Source organism: Papilio machaon, chromosome 5 (genome assembly GCF_912999745.1).
Source record: "Papilio machaon chromosome 5, ilPapMach1.1, whole genome shotgun sequence".
Taxonomy (NCBI): Eukaryota; Metazoa; Arthropoda; class Insecta; order Lepidoptera; family Papilionidae; genus Papilio; species Papilio machaon.
In genome coordinates this window covers 3,049,046-3,076,033 of record NC_059990.1, presented here as the reverse complement: position 1 = coordinate 3,076,033, position 26,988 = coordinate 3,049,046, and the positions used below count along the sequence as shown (strand labels likewise).

Sequence of the window (26,988 nt, the reverse complement as noted above, 5' to 3'; positions counted from 1 at the left end):
AAATTTCTACTATTATGATCCTTAATCGTAGAGAATGTATTTTTTCTAATTCTATGTAGTTCGTCTGACTTATGAATAGGAAGCCTTAATATACATTCCACTTGTATTTTAACAAAATTCGCCTTGAAATTGTCTATTTTCTACTTAAAACTATGTCAACGGCTTTGATAAGATGCTAACAACATTTATATAAACAATATTGGACCAAATCTGAAATACGTTTAAGTATAATTATAATGCGAAAGCGTGCTCTCTACAGATAATCTTATATGTACAATTCTCGTGTCACAATGTTCGTTCCCGTACTCCTCCGAAACGGCTTGACCGATTCTCATGAAATTTTGTGAGCATATTCAGTAGGTCTGAGAATCGGCCAACATATATTTTTCATAACCCTATTAAGTTTTTTTTAAATGCGCGTGGACGGAGTCGCGGGCGACAGCTAGTATACTTTATATGTGTCAACTGAATGAGTGTAAAAGTGCGTGAATAATGTTCATCCACTGTAAGCTTAGAACGAATATTTGTGAAGAGCGCCTTCGTATCGTCAACGTCAATTATGTCAAAATTACAATGAGATTTTTATTGTACTTACGCCCGATAGCACAAATTTTGTCGATAACGATACGAAGGCGATTGTGATATTCGTACTAGGCCCACTGATCTGTATAAATGGTTAGGTGTTTGCTTGGATATGACAGTTTTTATTTCATTCCGACTCAAACGCGCATGTGAAATTCGAATTCACACCATCGCCACCGACCGCGACCGTCACCAATAAAATGGCGAAAATCATATAAGCACAAAATACCACGTTTTATAGCCTGTCCATTTATAGAGGTCAGTATGTTCATACTTTTGAGGTTATGTTTCTCCATGGTTGTCTATGGATGGATAATTAAAAATTGTGGATGGATTTCCACTGCTGAAGACCTGTACAGGAACATATTGTGGTCAATGTATTTTCAAAGCGATGACAAAAGTTGTACGAGTGATTTCCGAGTGGGAAGCTGCGGTATTTTTGATACATAGTACAATATCAGTACTCATGTGAGAAACATAACCTCAGAAAGTATCAGAAAATTGAGATATCCTAGACTTTTCTATACATTTTAGCCCAATCTTTACAAAATACTAGAGTTGTTGTAGTTGAAAGTTTAAAACTCTAATGTAAACTTCAATTTGTTTCTTAATTCTGGAGATAGCAATTTATTATTTTGATAGATCAATAAATACAATAGATAACATCTGAATTATTATTTTGCACGTATTTAAACAGCTGACATAGTCAATGTTTACTGTTGTTTGTACTTTGATAAAAGTTGTAGAACTTTCACATTAAGATTTTATTTTTATCTGTTCTATTTCTTCGCAGGTATATTGTAAATAGTTTTATTATTGTATAGCTTTATGTTCAAAAGGTTTAATATATAATTTAAACATATCGACTCGAATAAAGCAATAGAATTAACGAAGAGAATATTGTAAACATGAACTAAGTATCGAGTAAATAAAAAAAAACAATGAAAATTCAAGCTTTATTGACGTGCAATGATACTAGTGCTCAAAATCAGTTGCTAATTTATACACGTGCCAATGTATGCTACTTTTGATATGCTATTATGGTATATAAGAATATGTAACATAAGATATATTTCTGTTTAGCACAAATGTAGACAGAGTCGCTGATTGTGTAGTTGCTTTGTATTGCCTATTTTGCGTTGATTGGAAGATGAAGACATCTTACCCGAGTTCGCACAAAACATGTTATCAATGTGAAAATGTTTTTTTTTTATGTGAATGTTTCGGTTGTATGAAGGTTAATAATATTTATGGCTATGATAGGTTGATATCGACGTTTTCAAAGTTGAATGAACAGTCATTATTTTAATTTGTTACATGTTAATGTCTATATTGTATTGTGTATTTAGAGAGCATACTCCAAACAGTTTGTTTTTATCCCGTAATGAAAACCAAATATATTGTATGATCTGAATCGAGTTTTATTGAATAACTAGCTTTTACCCTCGACTCCGTCCGCGCGGAATGAAGAATAGAAAACGGAGTAAAAATGATCCTATGTCCGTTTCCTGGTTCTAAGCTACCTGCCCACCAATTTTAAGTCAACTCGATTCAGCCGTTCTTGAGTTATAAATAGTGTAACTAACACGACTTTCTTTTATATATATACTAGCTTTTACCCGCGACTCCGTCCGCGCGGAATGAAAAAAAAAAAATGGGTAAAAATTATCCTATGTCCTATTCCTGGTTCTAAGCTACATGCCCACCAATTTTCAGTTAAATCGATTCAGCCGATCTTGAGTTATAAATGGTGTAACTAACACGACTTTCTTTTATATATATAGATATATATATATATATAGATTACAGAGAATAGTTAAACATATGACATGATAATATCTTGGTAATATGAAACATTTTATTAATGCACTAGATGCTTTTTATTATAATTGTCAACCTAACCAATTAGTTGCCCATGTTTCACAAACCTCTCATAATATGCAATATACTACTTTGTGAGTAATTCTTATTCCTTGGCTATTTAAACTATCGAAGTATATTTAATGCGATAGAGTGTTGATAGGATTGTCGCTCCAGGCAAAGTCGTCACTGGATAACGCGTAGATCATCCAGTAGAAGAGGTTGAGTAGTGCGAACGAGGCGGGGAACAGCACTCGCGCCGCCTTGTCGATATACGACACGCTGTTGATGTGACCGCGCTTGCCTACAAAAATATACAGATTGAAAAAAAAAAATCCAACGAAATTATAATGGAAGCTCCAATAAGAAGTATCTCTTAGAAAGATCCAAGCGTATTGGGATTATTTCATTGTTAGGTTAGGTTATATTGCAGTTAGTCATTTATGTGGTTCTGATTTAGGAGCGAAAAAAATATGCATCTATTACAACCAGTTTTCAGTGTAAAATCAGTGACAGTTAAGTAATTTAAATTGAACGGGCACATATTTAACCCATGATATAGTGGATAATTATCTGTATTAAATATCTGAAATACTTTGTTACATTGGTGGTAGTTCAGCGGTGGTAACTAACCTGCCTCAATCTGCCTCTGTCTACGGTAGCGGTCGTCCCCTGCGAGGCAGTAGAGCAGCTGCCTCCAGCGCGGCACTCGCCTTTCAGTCTGGGTGGTGCGCTCCATGGTCAGACGCACCGATGTCTGCTCCGGTGCGGGTAGATCCTCGTTTTCGCTAGCGCACGCACCTTGTGACGGTAGGGAGAAATTCTGTAAAGAATTATCTGTGTTTAAAATAGTAACTCGAACTATATAACGTTACTTTTACCTCAGTACTCATCTTTTACTACTAAGTATTAGGAAGAGTAGTTCATACTACTATGTCGACGCTCTGTAGTGATAACGGCAGGAAAAAAAGATACTTTACTTACACAGTTAGTAGCAGATCGTGAGGAGCTCCGTCGCCGCGCGGCAAGTTGCCTTGCCGCGAACGCGTCACCTCCCACTTCCTCTATTAACTCCTCCCACTCGGAATCATCAATTACGATTTCACCAGAGCCAACCTGAAATATTTTAAAATTTAATAATTTTAAAAATCATACAAATAAAACATTTTTCTGGACATCTGGTACGTTGGGTAGAAAAGAATTCTTATTGTCTACATTTCAAATCAAAAACTGGATACTATTTATAGTGCATCTATTGTTTACTTTGGTGAAGTAATGGACTCCAGCGAATTCCAGCAAAGTTGCGATGCAGTAGAAGAAACTCATCAGCAGAAACCAATCGAGAGCAGTCGCGTAACGAACTTTGGGTAGATCAGTGCGGGAATCCAAACTGATTGTCGATAGAGTTAAAACTGTTGTTATTCCCAAGCCAACGCGATCTGATGTTGCCTGGAAAGAAAGATGGATTATGGAATTAAAGAAGTTAAATAACTTTAATAGTCTATTTATCTTTCTCAAGATTGACATTTTGATGATCTTAAAAGTAGAGGTTTGTTAAGAAAAATAAATATTTATTATTTAAGTAAAATTCCGCAATGATGTACTAAAACGCAACGAAATTCATATTAAAATGTTAAAACCGTTTATTTTTTACCTCCCTATGAATCCAAAATGACACCCAAGACAGCACGACAATGAGGATACAAGGCACGTAAACCTGAATGAGGAAATAGCCCGTGTGACGTTGCAGATTGAATGAAACTTGCAGCACGGAGAAATCTCCTGTGAAAGGAAGTTGAATATAGTACATAGTAATGAAAGTTTTATTTTCAATATTAAATGTGATTGTTTTCCGTTCCTTTTTGCGTTACCGGTCTCAGCTGTTGCCTCTGATTGGTACTTACTGGTTATGTTTTATTAAAGTAAAATGTGGCAAACTAGCCCATGGCTAAGGTTTCGCTAAAATAGGGAAGTGAACGCCATTTAGCCCATAGACAGCAAAAAGTTAAGTTAACTTATTAGGTGACATGCGTGTTTTGAAACTCCTTGTTGTCACTATTAAATACCACAATACCACATTCGCAACATAAAATCAATAGCAGTTTTCGCCGCAAGTAATTTCAAGTTACATAAAATATATATGTCCGTAAAGCGTAAAAGCTGATTCGTGTCGATGCTATAAGTCCTGTCGTACGCTATACATTTGCTCTTGGGGGAGAAAAATCAGATAATATTTTATATTGAAAATCAAAAAATATGTAATCGCTTTGTAAGGTTAGAATGTTCATTTAAAAGCTTTTAGGAATATTACGTCAACAAGGATTTCGATAAAATTGTCGAGTAAACATAAGGCCCTTCTTACACAAGGAAATGTTAATCTTCGAAAAACGGCGATTTTAGTCGCTAGACGACTTACGGAATACAATGTCATAGATCTTCGTATACAGCGCGCAGCCTTATCGACAAAGACAGTCGCTCCCAACCTGTTTGTCAAGCTCGTTGTGTGAATAGTCACTGCAATTTTCAAGATGGTGGAGTATATACAGTTGACATGTAGTTGTTTGGCCTCGACTGACCGAATATACGATTCGCGTCGACGATCCAACGTTGTTAGTACGCAGCGCTCGTAACGCGGTTCTCGCGACACAACTATATATATTGGTTTCTCCAATTTACGTTGTCCTGTGTACATAGGGCCTAAAATGCGTAAAAGGCAAGCAAGAGACAAGAGAGATAATCAATCGTTTATACTTTATCTTTTCATTATTTTTTTTCATTTGGTTTATTTTGCTCAATAGCCAACGTAAAAAAAGTTAACGACAGAAGTCGCCAACGCACAAATTATCGGACCGTTGAAAGTTTCTGCGGCTTTCACAAATAGTTATGGCCTTGTAGGTTTACTAAGTGCCTTTGAGATTGTTAAGTTTGTGGACTTAAGGTTAAGATTATACTTATTTAGATTACCGTTTAATATCTAAATATCTTTTTTTTCCTTTTATGACAATTTAACTTTCGAGAGAATTGATTCTCGACTAGAATACGTTTCAACTAAGTATATATTTAATTATTTGGTCTAAGTAAAATAATCTTTCTTCTTACTAATATTATAAATACGAAAGTTTAGATGGATGGATATTTGTTTGAAGGAATATCTTCTTTCATCATTCTTTTTAATTCCGCGCGGAGGGAGTCGCGGGAGTTATAATAATAAGTTACCAAAGGCGATTGAAGAAATATCCGTCACTAACACATCGCTCCACCTTTTCGCAATCAATAATCTTTTGTATCGACAAAAACATCTGTAGTAACGTTAATAAGAAAATTATGTTACCGCAAAGTATTTTCTATTTGTATAGGCGACGTAATAAACGAGTTCGTCGCCCTTGTCTATGTCAATACATAAGTATAGCGCAGAATCAATTATACCGGCAGAAACATATTGAAATAGGTTATTGTGTAGTTTTGTGATATAAATATAAATTAAGGATAAACGTTTCCAAAATTGTATTATGGTAATGTTTCGATGGCCTTTAATGGCCAATAAAAAGCTCAAAATTTTACTTCACACTAAAATTATAGATGTGAAAATTTAGATACACGAATGTTTATTACAAATCTCGAGAACCAGTCTGCGGATCATAAAGTAAGTTTTTAAATTCTGCGCAAACGATGCCGAGGGCTAAAGCTAGTATATTATACAACGAAATAGACAGTTAGTAGCATTTGATTTAACGTAGGGTACAAGAGTATTCTTCTGTTTGAAGTGCTTATTTCCAAAGCCAATAATGTAACAAGATGAAAACTTATTGTATTGTTACCAATGTGGGTTTGTCGTTTATACGGTTTACTTACCTTCTCTTCTTGTAAAGGTGAAGTTTCGATAAGGAAAACTGATGAGGTCAAACTGAGAGAGCGTCATGCCCGGCACGAAGTTAACACTTTGAGAGTTCTGCCACTGGTATACTAGTTGCTGGTTCGAATACGCGTCTAAGAAAAAATAACGAAAAATGTTTACAGATAAGTCATGCAGAAACAATACAGTACACGTATAAATACAATATATTATAGTAAAATTTAATTTTTTAACGCAATTACTACGAGACTTGATTTATATTTGAAAATAATAATTTCGACTTCTACATAATCTATCGAAAATTTTAACTAAAAATCTGACGGTAATATTTTGTAATAGTAACTTTTAAATTTAATGTTCTTTACTTATTTTGCCGTTAAAAATAAATACAATACTTACAACTTCCGAGGATAAGGGGACAAGACTGTCTGTCCATTGGAAAATTACGCAGCTCCATCGGGCATTTTGCTTTGATCGTCAATCTGTAAATTACGACTGTGTTAGACGGAACTGCCTCATTTAGTGATGCGAAATGAGTTTTGTGAAAGGATTACGACCAAATCCTTCGTAAGCTCTATTGTGGGCTACAGTGCCTGGCACATCGAATCAATTCTTTTTAAAGCGGTTACATGTTCGTCGAGTTTAAATTTAAAATGGCCAGTGAACGATAGGTATCGTTCCAGATATTCAATTAAGTGCTGTTTAAAATAGCTTTAAGGCATTTTCTTAAATTAAAATATTGTTAAATTAAATTCTGTTTATTTTTTATAAACATTAATAAAGCAATATCTGAAATGCTTAAACGTTCTAATGTTATTAAAATGAATTCATTAATCATGAAAGCTTAAATACTTTTGCGAATAAAAAATAATAAAAGTCTAAAATTACACACTCATATTAAAAGTAATTTTAATACTACCTAATAAATTGATAAATGAGATTCATAGCAATTTGTGACCAAATGAACAAGTGCCTCTTGTAATAAGAGCTGAGAATTTTTCATTTTGCATACAGCCAATTAAAAATGGGACGCCATCTTGATTTATAACTCTATAAAATTAATTATAGCTCATCTATAAGATCTTGATTAGGTTTTTCTTTTAATAACTCCTCATTAGCAAGGGTGGCTAAGAGTACAGTAGCTTGTTTTAATTTTAAACTATTTTTTTATTACTTATCACTCACTACAACTTATAATTTCTACGGATACGATACGGGTATGATATTTGTTTCTGATCGGTTCTAAAAATTAATTGTTTCACAATTTTTTTTTTTGTGAAATCGCATTTAATCAAATATTAAACGAAATTTGAAAGTTAAGTTTGTTTCCGTAGGATTATGATTTGTCTTTGAAAATAACGGATACCAAAAATTTACCTCATAGAATACAATATATCACCATGTTGACTGATACGCAATAGTTTATTGGGAACAGTTATAGTGTGGACGTAGGAGTGCTTTCCGTTGTAGAAGTACGTGTCGGGCCGCCATATTCTCTCCAACATTTTGATGGACAGGGACAAGGAGCGAATTGGCCCGAGGAACGAGAGGCGCGTGTCGCGCCAGTACTGCCTGAAGTAACAATCCATTGAGTAATCCTGAGGGAAAGAAAAATATGTTACAAGGTTAAGGAATTGCGGCGTAACGTTGCGCCTATTTGCAATAACAAAATGAAATGTTTATATATTATGTAGAAGCGTAAATAGCTAAAATTATTACCGCGTAGTTACAATGACAAGATATTAATTAACATCAGATTTCGGAATCTTTAGGCTATGAAATTGATAATATATCCTTATCGTTAGTTTTTTGTTTTTATAAATATAAACGGCATTTAAATAAGTATGTATGTAGCTATACTTTAGTAAAGTCATTACGTGGAAATAAAAAGGTACGAAAATTTATCGAAGAGTAAACGAAGAGTATTGAAGAGAGAAACTTATTCCTTTTGAAAGTATATTTAGTGGACCGTTACTAAATACAGGACGATGCGATTTGTGAGCCGATTTCAAGGGAAAATTCTTAGAGAGTAATAGGATTTGATTATGTCAACATAAAAGTTTATCTCACTGACCATATCGAGTTCGGATACTGGTCCCATGCTTCTGATTAAAATATTTGTTTGAACAACAGTTGGGTAGCCTGCGAAAAAAAAAGTTCTAGTGAACATGAAAATCCTAAATTCAATAAATTGAAGATCGCGCAAAAATTATATTATTCTTTTTCTTTTGCCAGCCTTTTGTGGGCCTTGCCTTAAAAAGTTTTACTAGCGATGTAAAATTACGGTCTCTTAATAGAGTCTGCATCAAAGAGTTTCTAGGGTAGCTCACTGGAATACTTCAACGCAATAATATTAGGTATCCGCGCTTCGAGCATACAAGTTTTTGCACGACCTAGGTGTGATTTAATTTGAATAGAGCGCTTTTATACAAATATCGAGAACAATACGCTGTAGTGTTTGATTTTATTTTAATATTTATGAAACAAACAATGCATTGACGTCGATAGCGCTTCACATCTGGTCAAGGTAACAACTTTTGTTGTATTTAAATAGAAGAAATTTGATTGGATTTCTAAAATTGTTTTCTTTAAAAATATATGACACATTTAATTCTTCGAAAATAAACGTTTTTCTTCCTATTATTTTGCGATTGCAAAACAAGAGCTTTCAGTTAACGACAAAGTTTTTGAACTACAAACTAAAGAGATTATCATGTTACCTTTTCCATGTGTGGGTAGTTGAGAATTTTCGTAATTTTTCAACAAGTTTTCCAAAACCAACGTAATGTTTCTCGATACCGCGTCATTGATGCTTCTTTTCTGATTATTTTTCCAAACGTTGTCATAATCTTGTGTTTCGTTTAAATTCGAGAACAATAGATCATCGGAGATGTCATCCCACTGGAGACTTGTGACATTTTTAGTGGTTGCCGAGAAAATCCTTGCAGCGTCTTGCGTCGGCGCGTCATCTTGGGAATTCAGAGATGTGAGTGATATGGGAAATGTTCCGTTTTTAGTTGTCAAATAAATTGCTCCTTTTGCGTCAGATTTCAAACAACTGTTGACAAAAATATTACATTATTTCGTTGCATGGAAAAGTCTACAATTTTTTTAATATCTTGCCTTTCTTTTAGATAATATCATAAGTTAAAGAAATAGCATACAACAAGTGTATGCTATTTCTTTAACTTATGATATTATTTTTTATTGTATTATTTTTTATTGAAAAGAAAGTCTTAAATATTGGAATTAAAAAGAAAAGACTTAAACATTGTAACATATGAGTCGTCCAAGAAACAATGAGATCCGTTATTATTAAAACGGAATCAGCATTTTGTATAATAGCTGAACTTGAATATGCATTTAATATAATTGCATGTATATTAAACATTTAATATTGCAACGTTAGCGGTTTTGATTTTACAAGATGGTACACTAAAACCTTGGCATCGGGCCCAGTATTTTACTATCGTATTTGAGTTATGTTAAACAGCGGACTTCTGTATATATTTTATATAATTATTATCTTTTAAAAGCTTTAGAAATAAAACTTAACATTTACAAAATTCCATAAATATCTTGGATAATAACGCTAGGCGTATTTTGTGTTTACTAGTAAATCTAAAAGGTTTATTAACGATTTATTATACAAAAATCGTTTTTTCTCTAAGCTTTAAGAAACGTGACAGAATGTATGTCTCGTAACGTCGGACATTTTTTTTTGGATTGAGGATTTTTAAAAGTTTTATTGTTTAAATGTAATATAAGAAATTAGCAAATGAGAACTAATGTTAAAAACAGCCTATTCCAAATTGATTTAAATGAAGTAATGGTTTCAATTTGGTTAAATGTTGCATAAGTGATATAGTTTTTATCCAGATGAAAGTTACGAAAAATTTTACATTTACTAATGAATCGTATAAATATATGTAAACTTTAATATCCATATTGGTATCCATAATTTGGATCGCTTCGTCGCACACCTCGCACTAATCAGACTTAATCAGTGCGAGGTAAAGGTCACTGCGAAATAGAGGAAATGAAACGTATTTCCAATGCCCTTTGAAATCCAGGCATAAGGTAAAATTGATTTATGTTTCCAAGACTTATATTAGATAATAATAGTTCAAATTAATATTCTGTCAGATATATGACAGATACCTTTCTAAATGCATCGCCAAAGATAAATTATAAGATGAAAATAATTTGAAGTACTAAATTGTTTTACGTGTTGAATTTTAAGAAACAATGCACACATAACACAAGAGATCAATTTGTGTTATCTAAATTTTATTAAATCTTAAAAAAATTATAAAGAATAGCTAGAAATTAACAGCGGGAGTAGTATAAGCGCATCTAACACTTTAAAACTATTTGTGAAGAAAATTTATTTAAACTTTCAATGCAGAGTAACTGAGTGCAGTGGCCCATCGATGTATCTAGGCTGTAGCAATATGACTGACAAGCCGTGATTGGCGTCTTCTGTGAATGATTCTTGATTGCACGCTCCCCGGGGTCGATATGTTTCCAGTTGTTGAGCGTTTTAAAAACGTGAGCTATATTTACTCTTTTTTTTTAAATTACCATACGTAATATTATAAAATCGAATATTTAGATGTATGGACGGGTGGATAGATGTTTGTTTGTTTGAAGGTATCTCCAGAACGGCTCAACGGATCTCGATGAAATTTGGAATAGATATAGAACATAGTCTGGAAGGACACATACCTACTGATTAAGCAATAATTGATTCCGCGGGCGACAGCTAGTACTACATAAAGCTAATGTTAACTGTTTAGGTTAGGTTTAACTAGGTAGCAAACAAGCCAATGATCATTCGGCCCATTCGGCAACGGATGTTGTTTTGCGGAGTCTACCACTGTTAAGAAAATTAAATGAATAAAATTACATAATCAACAGTTATAAATAAATGCTATCCTAATAATTAGATTGGCAAGAGGTAGGCGTATGCTACTTCAATTGAGTTATTGAATTTTCATCTTCGTATTTCAGTTGGCTCAACAGATTTAAACGCAGATTTAGGGCAATTTCGTCTAAAGCACTTACCAAATTAATTAAATTAAAACTACTTGAGAATACTGTTTTGAGTGGTTTTGTATTATTATTATATTCATGATAAAAATAAACTCAAGTAGAAAAACTTGCGAAAGTTTTAGTCTAAAAAAAATTAGCTTACTCGGATTAAAATAAAGATTTTATATATATTTTTTTTAATTTTATAACAAGAGATTTGTCATCGTTTGGTTAATTTGAAATCTAACTTAAATGTAACAATTCGCTAAAATTCCAAAAGTGTAAAAGTGTCTCCTAATTTCCGTGTGCAATTTAATGTTCATTTGGATTTTTTAGTTGTAATTAAACCTTAACGTGCTTAAATCCTCTAATGAATTAAACAAAACGGATCGTAAGCGTCCCTAGTCAGTCTTAAATCTAATATGGGACAACCGGAAAAGCGTACATGTTAACTAATTGGGTTTAATTTAATGCAAAAGGAAAAAATTAAATGAGGTTAATAGAACGAAATTAGCTAAAGGTCTATTTGTGTCACGAATATTCTTGTAAATCTAGGTAATAGAAACTTGCTACAAATACTAGGTACCATATAGGTCATGAAGAATTTTAATTTTAATCTATCCACGGGTTTGTGTAAATAATCGTTAGTTCTTTAATGTCCTCGGAGTTAAGTACTTGACTTGCAATCTGCAGGTCCTGGGTTCGAATGCCGTCATGTACCAATGTGTTTTGCGATTTTCGATTTACATAATATGTACATTTATCCGACGTTCTTACGGTGAAGGAAAACATCGTGATGCAAAAAAGACGGCGAAAAGGCGGCCACCCGTGACATTCCGTCTACCGAAATGGCGAAAAGTGGGTTGCGGAGGTTCATTTGGCCACACCAAATGGAGGTCCGTGATCTCTGCCTACCCTTTAATGTATCAGGGTGTGAAAATGTAATATCCAACTCATATGAGTAACTTGAAATGCTTTTCCTTCCAATTTATTCATTTAATTGAAGTGAAAGTTTCCTCAACGTTATTTACTGCTTAGTAATTCTCCCTCGCTCTCAGCGTCCAGTAATCGGGAGTTAAGATGACAGTGAGTGTGCCTTTGTTTAGATTTCTTTTTGAAACTTTTCTTAACATTGCATGATACGGCCTTTTTTGCAATGTATTGCAAAAATTTATAAGTAAGAATGTGGTCAACAATAAAATATGATCGACGACACTGACCGATACAAGTTTTGGATTGACAAAATTTAATTTACAATTGATTACTACGTTGTTTATTAGATCGTCGGTGGTTCAGTGGTTAAGCACTTGACTTGGAATCTTCAGGTCTTGGGTTCGAATCCCGCCATTTACCTATGTGATTTCGATTTACATATGTAGGTACATTTATCCGAAGTTCTTAAGACCTGCACATATTTGCGAAGAAATTCAATAATGTGTGTGAAATCAACCAACCGTCACTGGGCCAGCGTAGTTGGTTTAGGCCTAATCGCCCCTAACTTAGGTTAGGCTTCGAGCCCCTCAGTGGAGACGTATAGACGTATAGTGAGACGTATGTTTTACTTAATGTGGGTGACTAGAACTTATCTTAATAATCTCATACTATTTTGACATGACGATGTATTGGCACTCATGGAAATTTAAGTTGAACTACCGCTTGATATATTTTTCAGAAATCGGCCGTGTTGCCTGATTTAATTGAAATAAAATTGTATTTAAAAATGTTTTTTAAGAAATGCGTCGACTGTTTTGCGATTTGATATTCATGGGAAGGACAAAAGTGTCCAATGTGGAGGAGCACTGAGCACCCTCGCCTCGGCCGAGCACCCTCCGCGATATGAAAGTGTCGCACATTTTGAACGATCCTACTTCTGATATTGCTATGTTCGCTTTTATCTCCTTATAATCTAATTAATGTAATAAATTCGACGGAAAGAAAATAATATAATAAAATATATATTCTTGAAGTTACTTGAACAGAAAAAAGTAAAGTCAATGAAATTAAATGTGGCGGGCGTACCGTTGACCAGGTGCGATTCGAATCTTATCACTCTTACTACCACACTCAGAATTAAATATTCTAGGTCTAAGGAAGTTTGTTAGATTCGTTTCAAGAAATTTACCCTAAGCTACGGCCTAAGTAACCATTAAATAAGTCTGAGTTAACATAGTACTAAGGCTTAAAAAATATCAGACCTAAATAATTTTAATATTTTCTTCAAATTAATGACGTTCTTTCAACAGAAACCCACTTAACTGGTGTAAGAGAGATGAATATTAATATTCTTCCGTCAACATAACCAAGCCATGCAAACAATTCAAATTTGTCTCTCAACCAAATTACATTTTTAATAAATTATAATTTATATTATTTTTCAATTTTTTTATTTATTAACATAACCCTTTTACAAAACTTTATTTTTATTGAAATTGTAATCAACTAAATACTTAATTATATGAAATTTTTTAACAAATTTAGCTATTAATGTTTGACCAACATAGTTTTGAAAATTTTGTGTATTTATTTATTCCTATTGTTAATGTTAATATTAAATAGTAGTAATAGTAATAATAGTAGTTGCAAACGCGCCATACTCCGAGCCGCCAATTTAATCTGGTAGGATTATATTATTATGCGACTAATGCGGCGAAGGGGTCTGAAGTGCGAGGGAGGATGCGCCTGCACACTGTGCGGGGTGTCGGGGTCACTCGCCCAAAAGTTCTTACAGCGGACGGCCGTCCGTTGTAACCGAAGAGGAAAGTTCCAGAAGTCAAGGTATTCTCATCAACATTTATGGTGACCCCGACGTGATCGACGGCAGAAAGTGACCCCTTCGTCGCAATGGACAAACAAAAGTAAATCAATTTACATCGCGAAGGGACGAAACGGTAACGACGATTCAAACAGCCAAAGGAACATCGACGACGCGAGCCATAAAGGGAAGTGGTCTTTTTTCTTAATTTTAACACGCGTTTTAACAAATGTTTTATTTGAGCAGATAATTTATTTTCTTGCTTTAGGCAAAAAATATCGTAACATCGTAGTATTGGAATATTCTAATCAGACGTAATTTTTTTCCTACCGTCGTATTAAAAAATATTTTAGAAGAAGTTTCTAGACTTTCCATTGTTACGACGCATTTTTCTACCTTCCTTTTTTTTATAAATTAAAGTGCATAAATTGCCGAATCGATTAATTAATTTCCAAATTCGTAAGTTGATTTCCGAAATGTCACTTTTTCCAAAAGCAAATAACAATTAGTCCGTTTAAAAGTTTATATTACTTATTTGAATACTAAATAATTCGTACTAATTGCACTTTGTATTGCTGTTTATTTCGTCGTAAAGCGTAACCAAACTATTTTTTTTGCTAGTCGATCTCTATTCCTTTAAAGTCCACAAAGGTCAACTCAATTTAAATTTTATTTGACGGACAATTCCAGGCTTCGCTGCCTGCGCACCGCCTTTTGAAATCACCGGAGTTCGGGCTGCGCTGGTGCAGCTGCTGCAGAGCTGCTGCTGGTTGCAGGTCGAGCCGCTGCGTAACATATACGCGCGGCCAGCACGGTTTGGGATTTTTATTTATTTCCGTTCTGTTCACCTTTTATTTTTTTTATTATTGTTTCCAAAATATTTAAATTACAATGGCAGAAGATTTAAGAACGTTAATTTCAAGTCGGTCAAAAATAAGAGCAAGAATAACTATTTATCAAAATTATTTGGAACCAATGAAACTCATAGAACCAAAAAAAATTACTGCGGTTATGTGTTCGGAATTGCAATTAAGATTAGAAAGATTTAGAAATTTATTTGATTTGTTTGATGATGTTCAAAATAAAATAGAAACACTTAGCGATGATAATTTAGAAATTCAAATTAAAGAAAGAGAAAAAATAGAAAATTCCTTTTGTAGTCTAATTGCAACAACACAGTTGATTATAGATAGTACATCTAATGCTAATCGTTCATGCAGCCATGAAGGCTCAGTTCAGAGTTCTTGTGTTCATAACAATTTAAATATTAAACTGCCGACTATTAATTTACCAGTGTTTGATGGAAACTATTTACAATGGTTAGAATTTAGAGACACTTTTGATTCTCTTATTAACCAAGTAGACATGATTCCCCAAATAAATAAATTCCATTACTTGCGTAATTCTCTAAAGGGAGCCGCTGCTGTTGTAATACAGTCAATTGAGTTTTCCGGAGACAATTATAAGTTAGCATGGGATCTTCTTTGTGATCGGTACAACAACCAAAGAATTTTAGTAAACAATCATTTAAAGGCCTTATTTCAATTTGAACCTTTACCAAAAGAATCCTACAAAGCTATAAGATTTATGATTGATACATATTCAAAAAATTTAAAGTCGTTAAATAATTTAAAGGAGCCTACTGAGTCTTGGGACACTTTAGTAATTTATATCATGACTTCAAAATTAGATAGTGTCACAGCTCGCAAATGGGAGGAAAGTAGGGGTGAGTCAACTACTTCTCCCACGCTCAAAGATTTTTTCCAATTCTTGAGGAACCGTGCAGACTTTCTGGAAACTGTACAATTTAAGGGTGATGTCACCAAACTTGAAAGACAAATTCCAAAGGAAAAGAAATATACTAAGTCGTTTGTAAGTTCATCTTCTGGCGTTGCTTATAATAAATCATGTATTTTATGCAAACAAAGTCATCTTCTCTATGAATGTGATAAATTCAAAGGGATGACCCTAGAAGATAGATTTAAAGAAGTTACTAAGTTTAGATTATGTCTAAATTGTTTCCGTCAAGGTCATCATTATTCTCAATGTAAATTGGGGCCTTGTAGAATTTGTAAGAAAAAACATAATTCATTGTTACACAGATATAATCCAAATAATAATCCAAATAGTAAGAATACAAAAAATAATTTACCTTCTATTGATAATAATAACTTACCTTCAAATTCATCCAATGAGTATCCTAATACTTCTAGTTCTGTTTCAACTCCAGTTTCATTATCTACCAGGATATCAAATCAAGTGTTACTTTGTACCGCTGAAGTAGAAATCATTGATTCTAAAACAAATAAAACTTACCTTGGCAAGGCTCTTCTTGACAGTGGTAGTCAATCATCTTTTCTCACTGAAAGTGCCAAAAATAAAATGAATTTATCATGTTCTAATAAAAACCAAATATTAATTTCTGGTATTAATGATACTGTAAGCAAAGTTTCTGAATCGTGTAATATTACAATAAAGTCTAGATCTAGCCCATTTACTATAGATGTGTCATGTTTTATTATACCACAAATTACTAGTGTTCTTCCTAGTGTAGAAGTAGATACAACTAAAATTAACTTACCGTCCAATATTACTTTAGCTGATCCAAACTTTTTCCGTCCTTCTGAAATACATATTCTGTTAGGTGCAGATGTGTTTTGGGATATCGTTGAGTCCAATTTAATTAAAACGGGGCGAAACAAACCCACTCTCCAAAGTTCAAAGTTGGGCTGGCTCGTTGCTGGTCCAACCGGCTCAACACAACTATCAGCTAATGTTAAGTGTAACTTTTCTCAAGAGATTAGAAAATCTCTTGCCAAATTTTGGGAAATGGAAGAAATATCCTCCCACTCTAATGTTTTATCCAAAGATGAGGAATTATGTGAATCTCATTTTATACAAACTACTAAAAGATTACCAAATGGTAGATTCTCTGTAACAATTCCTTTATCTGCAAAACCTGAAGATGCTTTAGGTGATTCATATGCCATTGCTAAAAGGCGTTTTATAAATTTAGAAAGAAAATTAACCAAATTGTCTGATGTTAAAAAAGACTATGCTGATTTTATTCACGAGTATGAAAGGTTAGGTCATTTAACAGAAATTCAAAGTCCAAAATTCGGTTACTATTTACCACATCACGCTGTTATACGTGAACAGAGTGAAAGCACAAAATTAAGAGTGGTCTTCGATGCCTCCTGTAAAACCTCATCCGGCAAATCATTTAATGATATACAATTAGTTGGACCAGTAGTGCAAGATGATTTGCTTTCGATTCTTTTACGTTTTCGCCAAAATACTTATGTTGTTACAGGAGACATTGAAAAGATGTACCGCCAAATTCTTGTTGATGAGTCTCAGCGCCATCTTCAGCTTATTCTCTGGAGAGATGAGGAAAATCAGCCTTTAAAAACATTACAACTAAACACAGTGACCTATGGGACAGCTTCGGCACCCTTCTTAAGTACCCGATGCTTAGTGCAACTCGGTGAAGAGTGTTCTGATTTGGCAGTAGCAGAAGTTTTAAAGCATGACTTCTACGTTGATGATTTGAACACTGGGTCCGATTCAAAGGTACAATTAGAACATATTATAACAGGTGTTATCCAAACATTAAATAAGGCTTGTTTTCCTCTCCGAAAATTTCGTACAAATGCGCCAGACATTTTTGATAATTTAAATATTACATATGAAACCAAAGATTTTTCTAAACAAGCAACCGTATTAGGTCTTAATTGGTCTCCGGACAAAGATATATTACAATTTTCTACAAGTAAAGATGTAAATACAAAAATAACTAAAAGAACAATCTTATCCAAATCTTGTAAAATCTTTGATCCTTTAGGTTTACTTTCAGCTTGCACTATAATTCCCAAAATTATTCTTCAAAAACTTTGGCAACTAAAATTAGACTGGGATGAAGTGATTCCAGTAGATATAAACAAAGCTTGGACTGATTTTGAATCACATATTGGAAATATTGCTAATATTGAAATACCAAGGCATGTTTTGTGTCCATCTCCAATTTCTATAGAAGTTCATTGCTTTACAGATGCATCTCAAGTTGCATATAGTGCTTGTATTTATTTAAAATCCATAGACAAATTCGGAAATTGTTCAGTAAATTTACTCTGTGCAAAGGCTAGAGTAGCTCCTTTAAAACCAGAACTAACTATTCCTCGTTTAGAATTGATGGGCGCTTTATTAGGTGCTAGATTGTACAATAAAGTCAATAATTCACTTAGAGTCAAAATAAATAAATCAGTATTTTGGACTGATTCAACAATAGTGTTAGGGTGGATACAAACTAAACCTAAAACGTTAAAATTATTTGTTTGTAATCGAATTCAAGAAATACGCGATTTAACAAAAAATGATTGCTCTTGGAGACACGTCCCTACTACTGAGAACCCTGCAGATTTATCATCTCGGGGAGTTAGCACTCAAGTACTCAGCAATAGTGAGCTTTGGTGGAACGGTCCCAAGTTTCTATCCAAAGATGAAGTTGATTGGCCTCCAACTAAATTTGAATTAAATTTACCTGAAACAAAGGTTGCATGTAGTGTACAAATTCAACAAGGTGTAATACCATTTCAACATTATTCCAAATTGTCTAAATTACAAAGAGTAACTGCATATGTGTTCCGTTTTATAAAAAATTGTAAAGTTATTCCTTCAGCACGTCAGACAGGTGAACTTACAACCGATGAAGTACAACATTCGTTAATAATTTTAGCAAAATTGTCCCAAAGAGAATCTTTTCCAAACGACATTCATACTTTAAAAAATACAAATTCATTAAATCGTAAGTCAAATATAGTGTCACTTAACCCTTTTTTAGATAAGGAAGGAGTTCTCCGTGTTGGAGGACGTATTAAAAATGCATCTCATTGTCCATACAGTCAGATTCATCCAATCTTGATCAATTCCAAACATCATTTTACCAAACTTCTTTTCATGCATGAGCATAATCGACTACTTCATTGTGGTCCCCAACAATTATTAAGTTCAGTGCGTGAACAATTTTGGCCCACAGGTGGCCGTGTATTGGCTAAAACTACTGTAAACAAATGTATAACTTGTACAAAATTAAAAGCAAAACCATTGCAACAAATAATGGGTGACTTACCTCAATTTAGAGTGACTCCTGCTGCTCCATTTGAGAACTGTGGTGCTGACTTTGCAGGGCCCTTTTCAATCATAAATCGCAAAGGTCGCGGTGCTAAATCATCTAAATGTTATTTATGTTTATTCGTTTGTCTTTCAACGAAGGCAATACACCTAGAGGTCGTTAGTGATTTAACAACTAATGCTTTTATACTTTGTCTCCGTCGGTTTATTTCACGCCGTGGAAAACCCAAATTGATTTGTTGCGACAATGGCAAAAATTTTGTAGGCGCAAAAGGTGAACTGAACAGAATGACCCAAGCCTGTAACCAGTCAGTTAGCGAATTTGCGCGGGAAGAAGGTATCACCTTTAAGTTCATCCCGCCTTATGCCCCGAACTTTGGTGGTATTTGGGAGGCAGGTGTAAAAGCAGCAAAATTCCATTTACAAAGAATTGCTGGTAACACCAATTTGACATTTGAAGAATTATCTACGTTATTTTCCCAAATAGAGGCAATTTTAAACTCGCGTCCTTTGACCCCTTTGTCAGCTGATCCATCGGATCTAAATCCACTTACGCCAGGCCACTTCCTGATTGGACGATCGCTAACGTCGCTTCCCTCACCTGTGACGGAGAGGATTACTCTTAATCGCTACCAGCTTCTAGAACAATTGCGACAACATTTTTGGAAACGTTGGAGTACTGAATATTTATCTGAGCTGCAAAGAAGAGTCAAGTGGCAAATTCACAACCAACAATATAAGGTCGGTGATCTCGTCGTTATCAAGGAAGACAACATGCCACCTATGAAATGGATCGTCGGTCGCATTAAGCAACTGCATCCTGGAGCTGACGGTGTCTGCAGTTGTAGATGTCCAAACAACAAAAGGAATTCTACGACGGGCTATAATGAAAATATGCCCATTATTAACCCAAGAAACTATTGAAAGTTAAACTTTCAATGGGGGGAGTATGTTAATGTTAATATTAAATAGTAGTAATAGTAATAATAGTAGTTGCAAACGCGCCATACTCCGAGCCGCCAATTTAATCTGGTAGGATTATATTATTATGCGACTAATGCGGCGAAGGGGTCTGAAGTGCGAGGGAGGATGCGCCTGCACACTGTGCGGGGTGTCGGGGTCACTCGCCCAAAAGTTCTTACAGCGGACGGCCGTCCGTTGTAACCGAAGAGGAAAGTTCCAGAAGTCAAGGTATTCTCATCAACACCTATCTTCTCATATTATTACTTGATGTATTAATGTTGTTTCTATTTCTTTACATTCGCCAATTATTGAAAATATATTTGCAATAACGAAGAACATGTGCGACGCGCAATCTTCGGAAACATTTGTATTTGTTAAGTTGCTGTAAACAGACCACGAATCAGATGCTATTGCTAAAAGATGTCCCAATATAACCATTACTCCAGTCATCAAAGGATAATCACTGGAGAATATATTCGCCAATGTGTATGCTAATATTATTAATAGATTCTTCGCCAAAGATAAATTAATATTCTTGACAGGCATATGAAATTTTATCCTTTTAGATATTTGATTTGTCTTCTGTGGGTTTGTACTACATTTTAAATAAGGTATCTTCATTTTAATTTAGCATTGCATTGTGCTTTCAACTTTACGTAGAATAACCATCTTTTTACACTTTCTGGATAATTATGTTAACGTATGCTTGGATTTACTTCAATATTTTAAAACATATTTATTTATTAAAATTTATTTGTCTGTGATGACAATCAAAGACAATTAATTTTACTCTTTTACAATGTCTATGAAATGACATAAAACCTTTGAGATATTGTCTTAACAACTTTTTCTTTTTAAAAGAAAACCTCGGAAAATAAATGAAGCTATGCATTACCATTAAATTATAAATTGAAGAGGTTTATTTTTTCATAAACATTCAATTGCTTGACACGTAAATATAATCGTTCACCTAATATTATTATGGTCACCTGAAATCTTCAAAAGTGTCACTCAGAGACTCGTGAATCATAATTCGGCGTAAGAGGGCGTTTTAGTTTTTTAACAAATAAAACTGTTGCATTTTTTTTCGTTTAATAAACTGTTAACAATTTCATATAGTAAAGTTGAAGTATTACAGATGATATTAATTGAAACATGGAAAAGTAGTAACTACATCGTAGACGAACGAAAAAACATTACCGAATAAAAATATGATATTTATAACACGTACTTTAGGCTTCTCTACAGATAGTGTGCTCGGATCTGATAAAACAAAGAGGTGACCAACTAATATAAATGCACTCGGCAGTGGCGGTTCATAACATCCGAAATGATCTAGCACGTAGCCAACTGCCATCATACCTTGACCAAATTGTGGTAAGTATTTTAGTACAGCATACTTTGGTTCCTCCATTATTCTTCCTTTAACTATTCAATGACGTGAATATAATAATATTATAAATTTATCATATTGTAGTTAATGGCAATTTTAAGATACAATTTCTTTCTCAGTTTTAGAGTATTCGATGAGGTTACCACCAAGCATCCAATTCAATTTTGTTCATTTACAAATCGATGAAGAGTGTTTACTGATGTGGCAATTAGTATCTTAATTCGACTGTTTGACTTATTCGAAATACGATAAACAAAACATTCTTTTCATTTGTAGCTTTTCTGTTATTTCATAAGGAGAGTATTCATTTAATCACCATTCATTTAAATATGTTCCAGCGACCGATATTCCCATCTTAACTTGGATACCTTTGCATGTTGTTGTGATGAAATAACTTAATTTCTTTAATTTTTTTTGTATTAACTTCCACATTATGTTATTAATCCATTTGTTGCAAATGAAGCTATTAAATTTCTTATAATTTTAGATGATTGTAGTTTTTGTTAAATTATTTTAAATTCAAATTTGCCATGTTATGTCAATTATGACAATACGGCCAGATGTCATAAACAATATTATTTGTTTCTTTTTTTCAATTTGACCTTTAGATTCACTGATCTCTATTAAGATCAGGGTTTAGATTTCTTTGTTTACTCGATCCCATCTAGAATAAATTGATGACAAAGTTGGTGATTTCATATTTATTTATGCATTTGTTCTGGTTATGTTTCTATGTACGGTACAGCTGGTAGTGACGAAACAAGTAATTTATTTTTAGTGAGACGTAGGGTTTTCTTTTTTGTAAGCGACGCGATGCGGTCCGGTAACACAGGTCGCAGATGTACGACAATAAAATGAAATATAATTTACTTCTAGTAAGGTACGAAATAAATCGTTTAATTTAAGCCTTTGTTTTGGAATGTGTCATCAATTGCGTTATTTCTCCTGGCATACCAATTTAGCTATAGTTATGAAAATGGACTTAATTTCATCTTGAGTTCAAGAAAATATTGTACTGACCATAAATAATTAAGTACATAATATATTTAGATAAACCCTAATTTTTATTAAGCTTCTTATATACTTCTTGAAATTTATATACCCTTGTTCCATTTAGATTATAATCCTTCATGTAATAAACCTCTCCTGCTTGCTTACATATTTTTTCAACGGTTCTGATGGATTTTCTCAAAAACAATTTAGAGCCCCTTTAGGAGCCGTCTTGCGTTTTATTTTGATGACCTGTTTATTGAAGCCTGTTCCATCGTATTTGAATTTAATACGGAAAAGAAATAGCTGCGGATTAAAAATAAGAAAAATACGATCTTGTTCTGAAAAAAGAAAAAAAAAACTAGTTTTTAGAAAGCAAGATAACTTCATACAAGCAATATACATACAAATTAATAAAAATTCATTTTAATTTCAGTACATCCATTAACAATGTGGACATGTTTTCAAACACATTTTAAATGGCGTTATAAAAGAGGTTATAAAATATTGCAAACAACATCAGTGTCATCGTGTCTTGGTGATCGATATGGCAGTGGCAAGTGGCAGCGAGTGATGGTTGACATTGAACAGCGACATCTATCGCTCAACAATTGGCAGTCTGTCAAGTCTCCGGTCTGCCCTTGCAAGGACCACTTACACGGTCGCGATCATTAAATACGACTTCCGAAGTGATCTTTATTAAGAAAACAACACTCGTTTCATTAAGAAAGCTTCTTGGCAAGTAAACAAAGTCTGAATGCACAACGAACTATATATTTAACTATTAGTGTTATTATTTTTGGATTTATTATTATTTAATGATTTATTTATTTATTAACACAAAAACAAATCTTATAATAATCGTTTCGTCCCACAAAACGACATGAGGCGTTTGTCTGTGGGATCAAGACTACTAAACTCTTCGTATTCATTTAAACGTCTACCTGGTTTGTATTTTATTCAAAAAAGGAAATAAATTATTAAACTGATTTCATAGTTTACTCAAATAAGCAAACCTTTATTGTTTATCATTTTAACATTTAAAATTTCACCCCCTCTCGCTATTTCATTAAAGTGCAGTCGTGTGTGGTAAAGTGCAGTCGTATTTAAATATGTACACATAAATGTGCAAAATGACAAGCACAAATAATTTCAGTACAGGGTCATAATTAATTTAATATTGATTGACAGGTGAACAAATGGAAACATGATAAAAGACCAATAAATATCATTAAAAGCGCTCACAACAAGTTAATAAGTACCGTGAAGCATTGTATTTTTATTTTAGGTGCTATACAATTGATGAAAATCTTTCAAAGGAGAAATAACTCGACTCTTAATCAGCAAACGTTTAACGGAATGTCTCTAATCAAGACTTTTTCCGTTTACTTATGGCTTTTTAATGAGTATTTTGCATTTTATTTAATTGTATAGCTTTAAAATATACGATACAACTGTATTTAACTAAACGTTCATGTTGCTTTCAAGGAACTTTCACTCCCCTATCTTAAAATCTCTCTATGCTTATTGGCCAATAAAAGTCTCGGTTTATTGCGTTGCATACGAATTTAATGTATACATTTTAAATCCCAATTCGATTTTTGATTTTTTCTGCTACTTTCTTATCTTACCAACGATGTAACCGATGTCTATACAAGAGCCTTTGCGAAGTGTCGACCCAATTCACGGCGCGACGAAGGTATTTACAAGAAGGCGTCGCTACATTTACTCTTCAAAATTTACAAGTCAACAGTCACTCAACAATCGTTGAGTGAGATTGTTACCTTGTTACCAAAGACTTTTATCGTTATTTTCTTTAAATACAATTATTTTTGTACAATTTAACAATTTTAACATATCTGTTAAAATAAAGATAACCACAGAGTAACAAATATATTCGTGTACGTTTTTGAAATTCAATCGGGTTTAGCTAAAGTCAACATTGGCCAGTTTCCAGTCAAAGTGTCTTTGATCACAGCGCGATAAATAATAAAAAGAAGAAATTGATTGCTAAAATTTTTTTAACCTATTGTCAAGGTTTAGAAAAGACTTAAGGAGACTTTCAAAAGTCTTAAGAAGTTTTATGATATTGAATTAACTTCTTATCGTCTGCCCATTTTTTCCATAAAACAGTCCTACAAATGTAAATTTTAATTTCGTTTTCATTTTTAATTCAACCTTGAAAGTGTTTCAAAAGTTGTATGACATTTAGGTTGGTTTGTACACGACGAAAATATAGTAATCCTTGGCACCATGCCTATAAAAACATTGCTCTGAAACCTTTCTAGGAAATTTTATTCGGTTAACTAAGTACTTTAATAATTTTGATTGTTTGATAGTTACCACTGTTGATCTGATAGTATTGTCTCATCTTAAAATGTGGAAACAAAAGAAGTCTAACACAAAAGGAACATCGTCACTAGAATTAAGGAAACAAAATAGTACATAAATACATGTTAAAGCTAATAGTGTCTTGACGAAGCAAACTTTTTCGCGGATCAGTCAACCGTGCAAATCAAATAGAAAATTCATTTCCTGTTTCAGCAAATTCTCTCAATGTGAACTTTACATAGTTATTTCATGAGTATATTATATATTTTTTTTACTTTAACAATTAGGAAAATAAAGTTATTGAATGTAATCGTAATTATTAAACTTTCACATTACTGAATAGTCAATATAGTTTATAAACATATAAATAATGAAGACTAAGTATAGGAAGTCTAAAATATTATATACTTTAGAAGTTTTTATCTATTACAATAACTTTATTCCACAGTTGTTCTGTTTGTTCCCAATTTTACAAGATGTAGATAAAGATTTTAAGTATTATTGATATAATTCAAAGTATATTTAATTTCCAATTAATCTGAGTAAGATATAACACTGAGTTTCGTATTACAATAGTGTACCGAACGTAATCTATCACGTGTATTGTGACCGCCGAGGAAGGCAGGAAGCCATGCGACGGGTACAGAGCGATGTAAACACAAATGTATATCAACCTTTCAATATTGGCATAAACAAATGACTACGTTTACTTGTGAAAGGGTAAACATTTTATAGCAATCGATAATAATGTGTACATATTATGGAATTTAAAATAAACTTTTCTTTTATGTTCTATCAAGAATTCAAAACGAATAAAAGTCGTCGGTATTTTGAATTTTGATGTAGCAAATGGAGGAAAAAACAAAATATATGCTAAATTATTGTGTACCATTCAAAGGTTAAAGTTAATAATTTAAAAGAAAACATATGTACATTTTGATAGTTTGGTTAATCTTTTAAGATATTGCTTAGAAAGGCACTCTTTTTAGTTACGAATATTGGTTTTCTAATAAATCTAAATGTAAAAAAGTAAAACCGCATTCTAGTACGTTTTTCAATCTTCAAAAAAGATCTTTGAGGTTGATCAGATATAGAAAAAATGTTTGCGAATGCGGGTTGAACTTTTGAGGCGTAATATATAACACACATGGCAAAGTATGTATATATTTTTTAAGCTAAAACTGACTCTACAAAAAGAGATCATTAGTTTAATTAATTGACATTCCATTGGGATTATGTGATGAGTGTTACATCATAATAAAATAGTTGGTCCAACAAACACTACTTGCATACAAATACACACCTATGTATACGTACAATATAAATAAAAAATGAAAGGTGATGTGCAATTTTATGTAATCTAAGAAAATAAAACTTAAATTTTATTTGAAAAAATATTAATGTAACAACTGTTCTATAAATAGATTTTCAACAAACTAGTTTCAAGGGTCTTATAAATATTTAATACCGATCGGCTCCGTTTTAAAATTACAATACCAACAATAACGAATTGAAACTTGTTAAAGAATCCTGCATTATTTATTAGGTTACAGAAAACTCGAGAAGATAAAAGGAACATGATATTGTTTAATCTTTTTTGCTGCTATACGATGAAAGTTCTATTAAAATGACAAATCGAATTTTATTTCATGTTTTGTTTAAAATAAAACTTAATCTTTTTTCGTTCCGTTCTAACAATACTTTGAAATTGTAATAGGCAATAAAAAAATAAGTAAACGAAATTACAAAAGTTAGTAAAAATTATAAAACTCACCCCAATAAAACTCCTATTGTTGTAGCGATGAATTTTAAATCGGTCATTGTTGAAATTTTTTGAAAGTGATGTCCGAATGATAAGTAAGCTTATTTGGCGCGTGTGTGGTAGCACTGTAGGCGGTTCGTCCGCTCCGGCCCGCGCGACAAGTCAACAGCTACGGAGACAGCGCGCCTCTACGCATGCGTAGCGCGTAGCACTCTCTACGTTGATTACACGTACAAAATACCGCGAATCATATCTGAAGTTTTTCGAAAAGTCTAATTTTTTATTGTAGGAAACTCAATAAAAAATGAGACTTTATTATTTAAGTAACATTAATAATG

The 26,988-nt window shown here is 33.2% G+C and overlaps 1 protein-coding gene across 1 annotated transcript; it reads right to left on the bottom strand.

Annotated features, from left to right (window-relative positions):
• Positions 1 to 2,558: 2,558 nt before the first annotated feature.
• On the bottom strand, positions 2,559 to 26,762 carry LOC106721487 (gamma-aminobutyric acid receptor alpha-like). Its single transcript, XM_014516430.2, has 11 exons — positions 26,663 to 26,762; positions 9,016 to 9,353; positions 8,370 to 8,437; positions 7,673 to 7,893; positions 6,695 to 6,777; positions 6,295 to 6,429; positions 4,097 to 4,224; positions 3,706 to 3,891; positions 3,427 to 3,558; positions 3,076 to 3,265; positions 2,559 to 2,746 (listed from the first exon to the last, which is right to left on the bottom strand). Exons 1-11 carry the CDS (start codon positions 26,707 to 26,709, stop codon positions 2,583 to 2,585), a joined length of 1,692 nt encoding a protein of 563 aa, XP_014371916.2. The 5' UTR covers positions 26,710 to 26,762; the 3' UTR covers positions 2,559 to 2,582.
• Positions 26,763 to 26,988: the final 226 nt, after the last annotated feature.

Excerpts from the sequence above, each read along its gene's own strand:
- LOC106721487 (XM_014516430.2), bottom strand. The coding sequence starts at position 26,709 with ATGACCGATTTAAAATTCATCGCTACAACAATAGGAGTTTTATTGGG. Across the intron at positions 8,438-9,015 it reads ACTACCCACACATGGAAAAG|GCTACCCAACTGTTGTTCAA; the intron begins GTAACATGATAA and ends TTTTTTTCGCAG. Across the intron at positions 4,225-6,294 it reads CACCTTTACAAGAAGAGAAG|GAGATTTCTCCGTGCTGCAA; the intron begins GTAAGTAAACCG and ends TTCCTTTCACAG.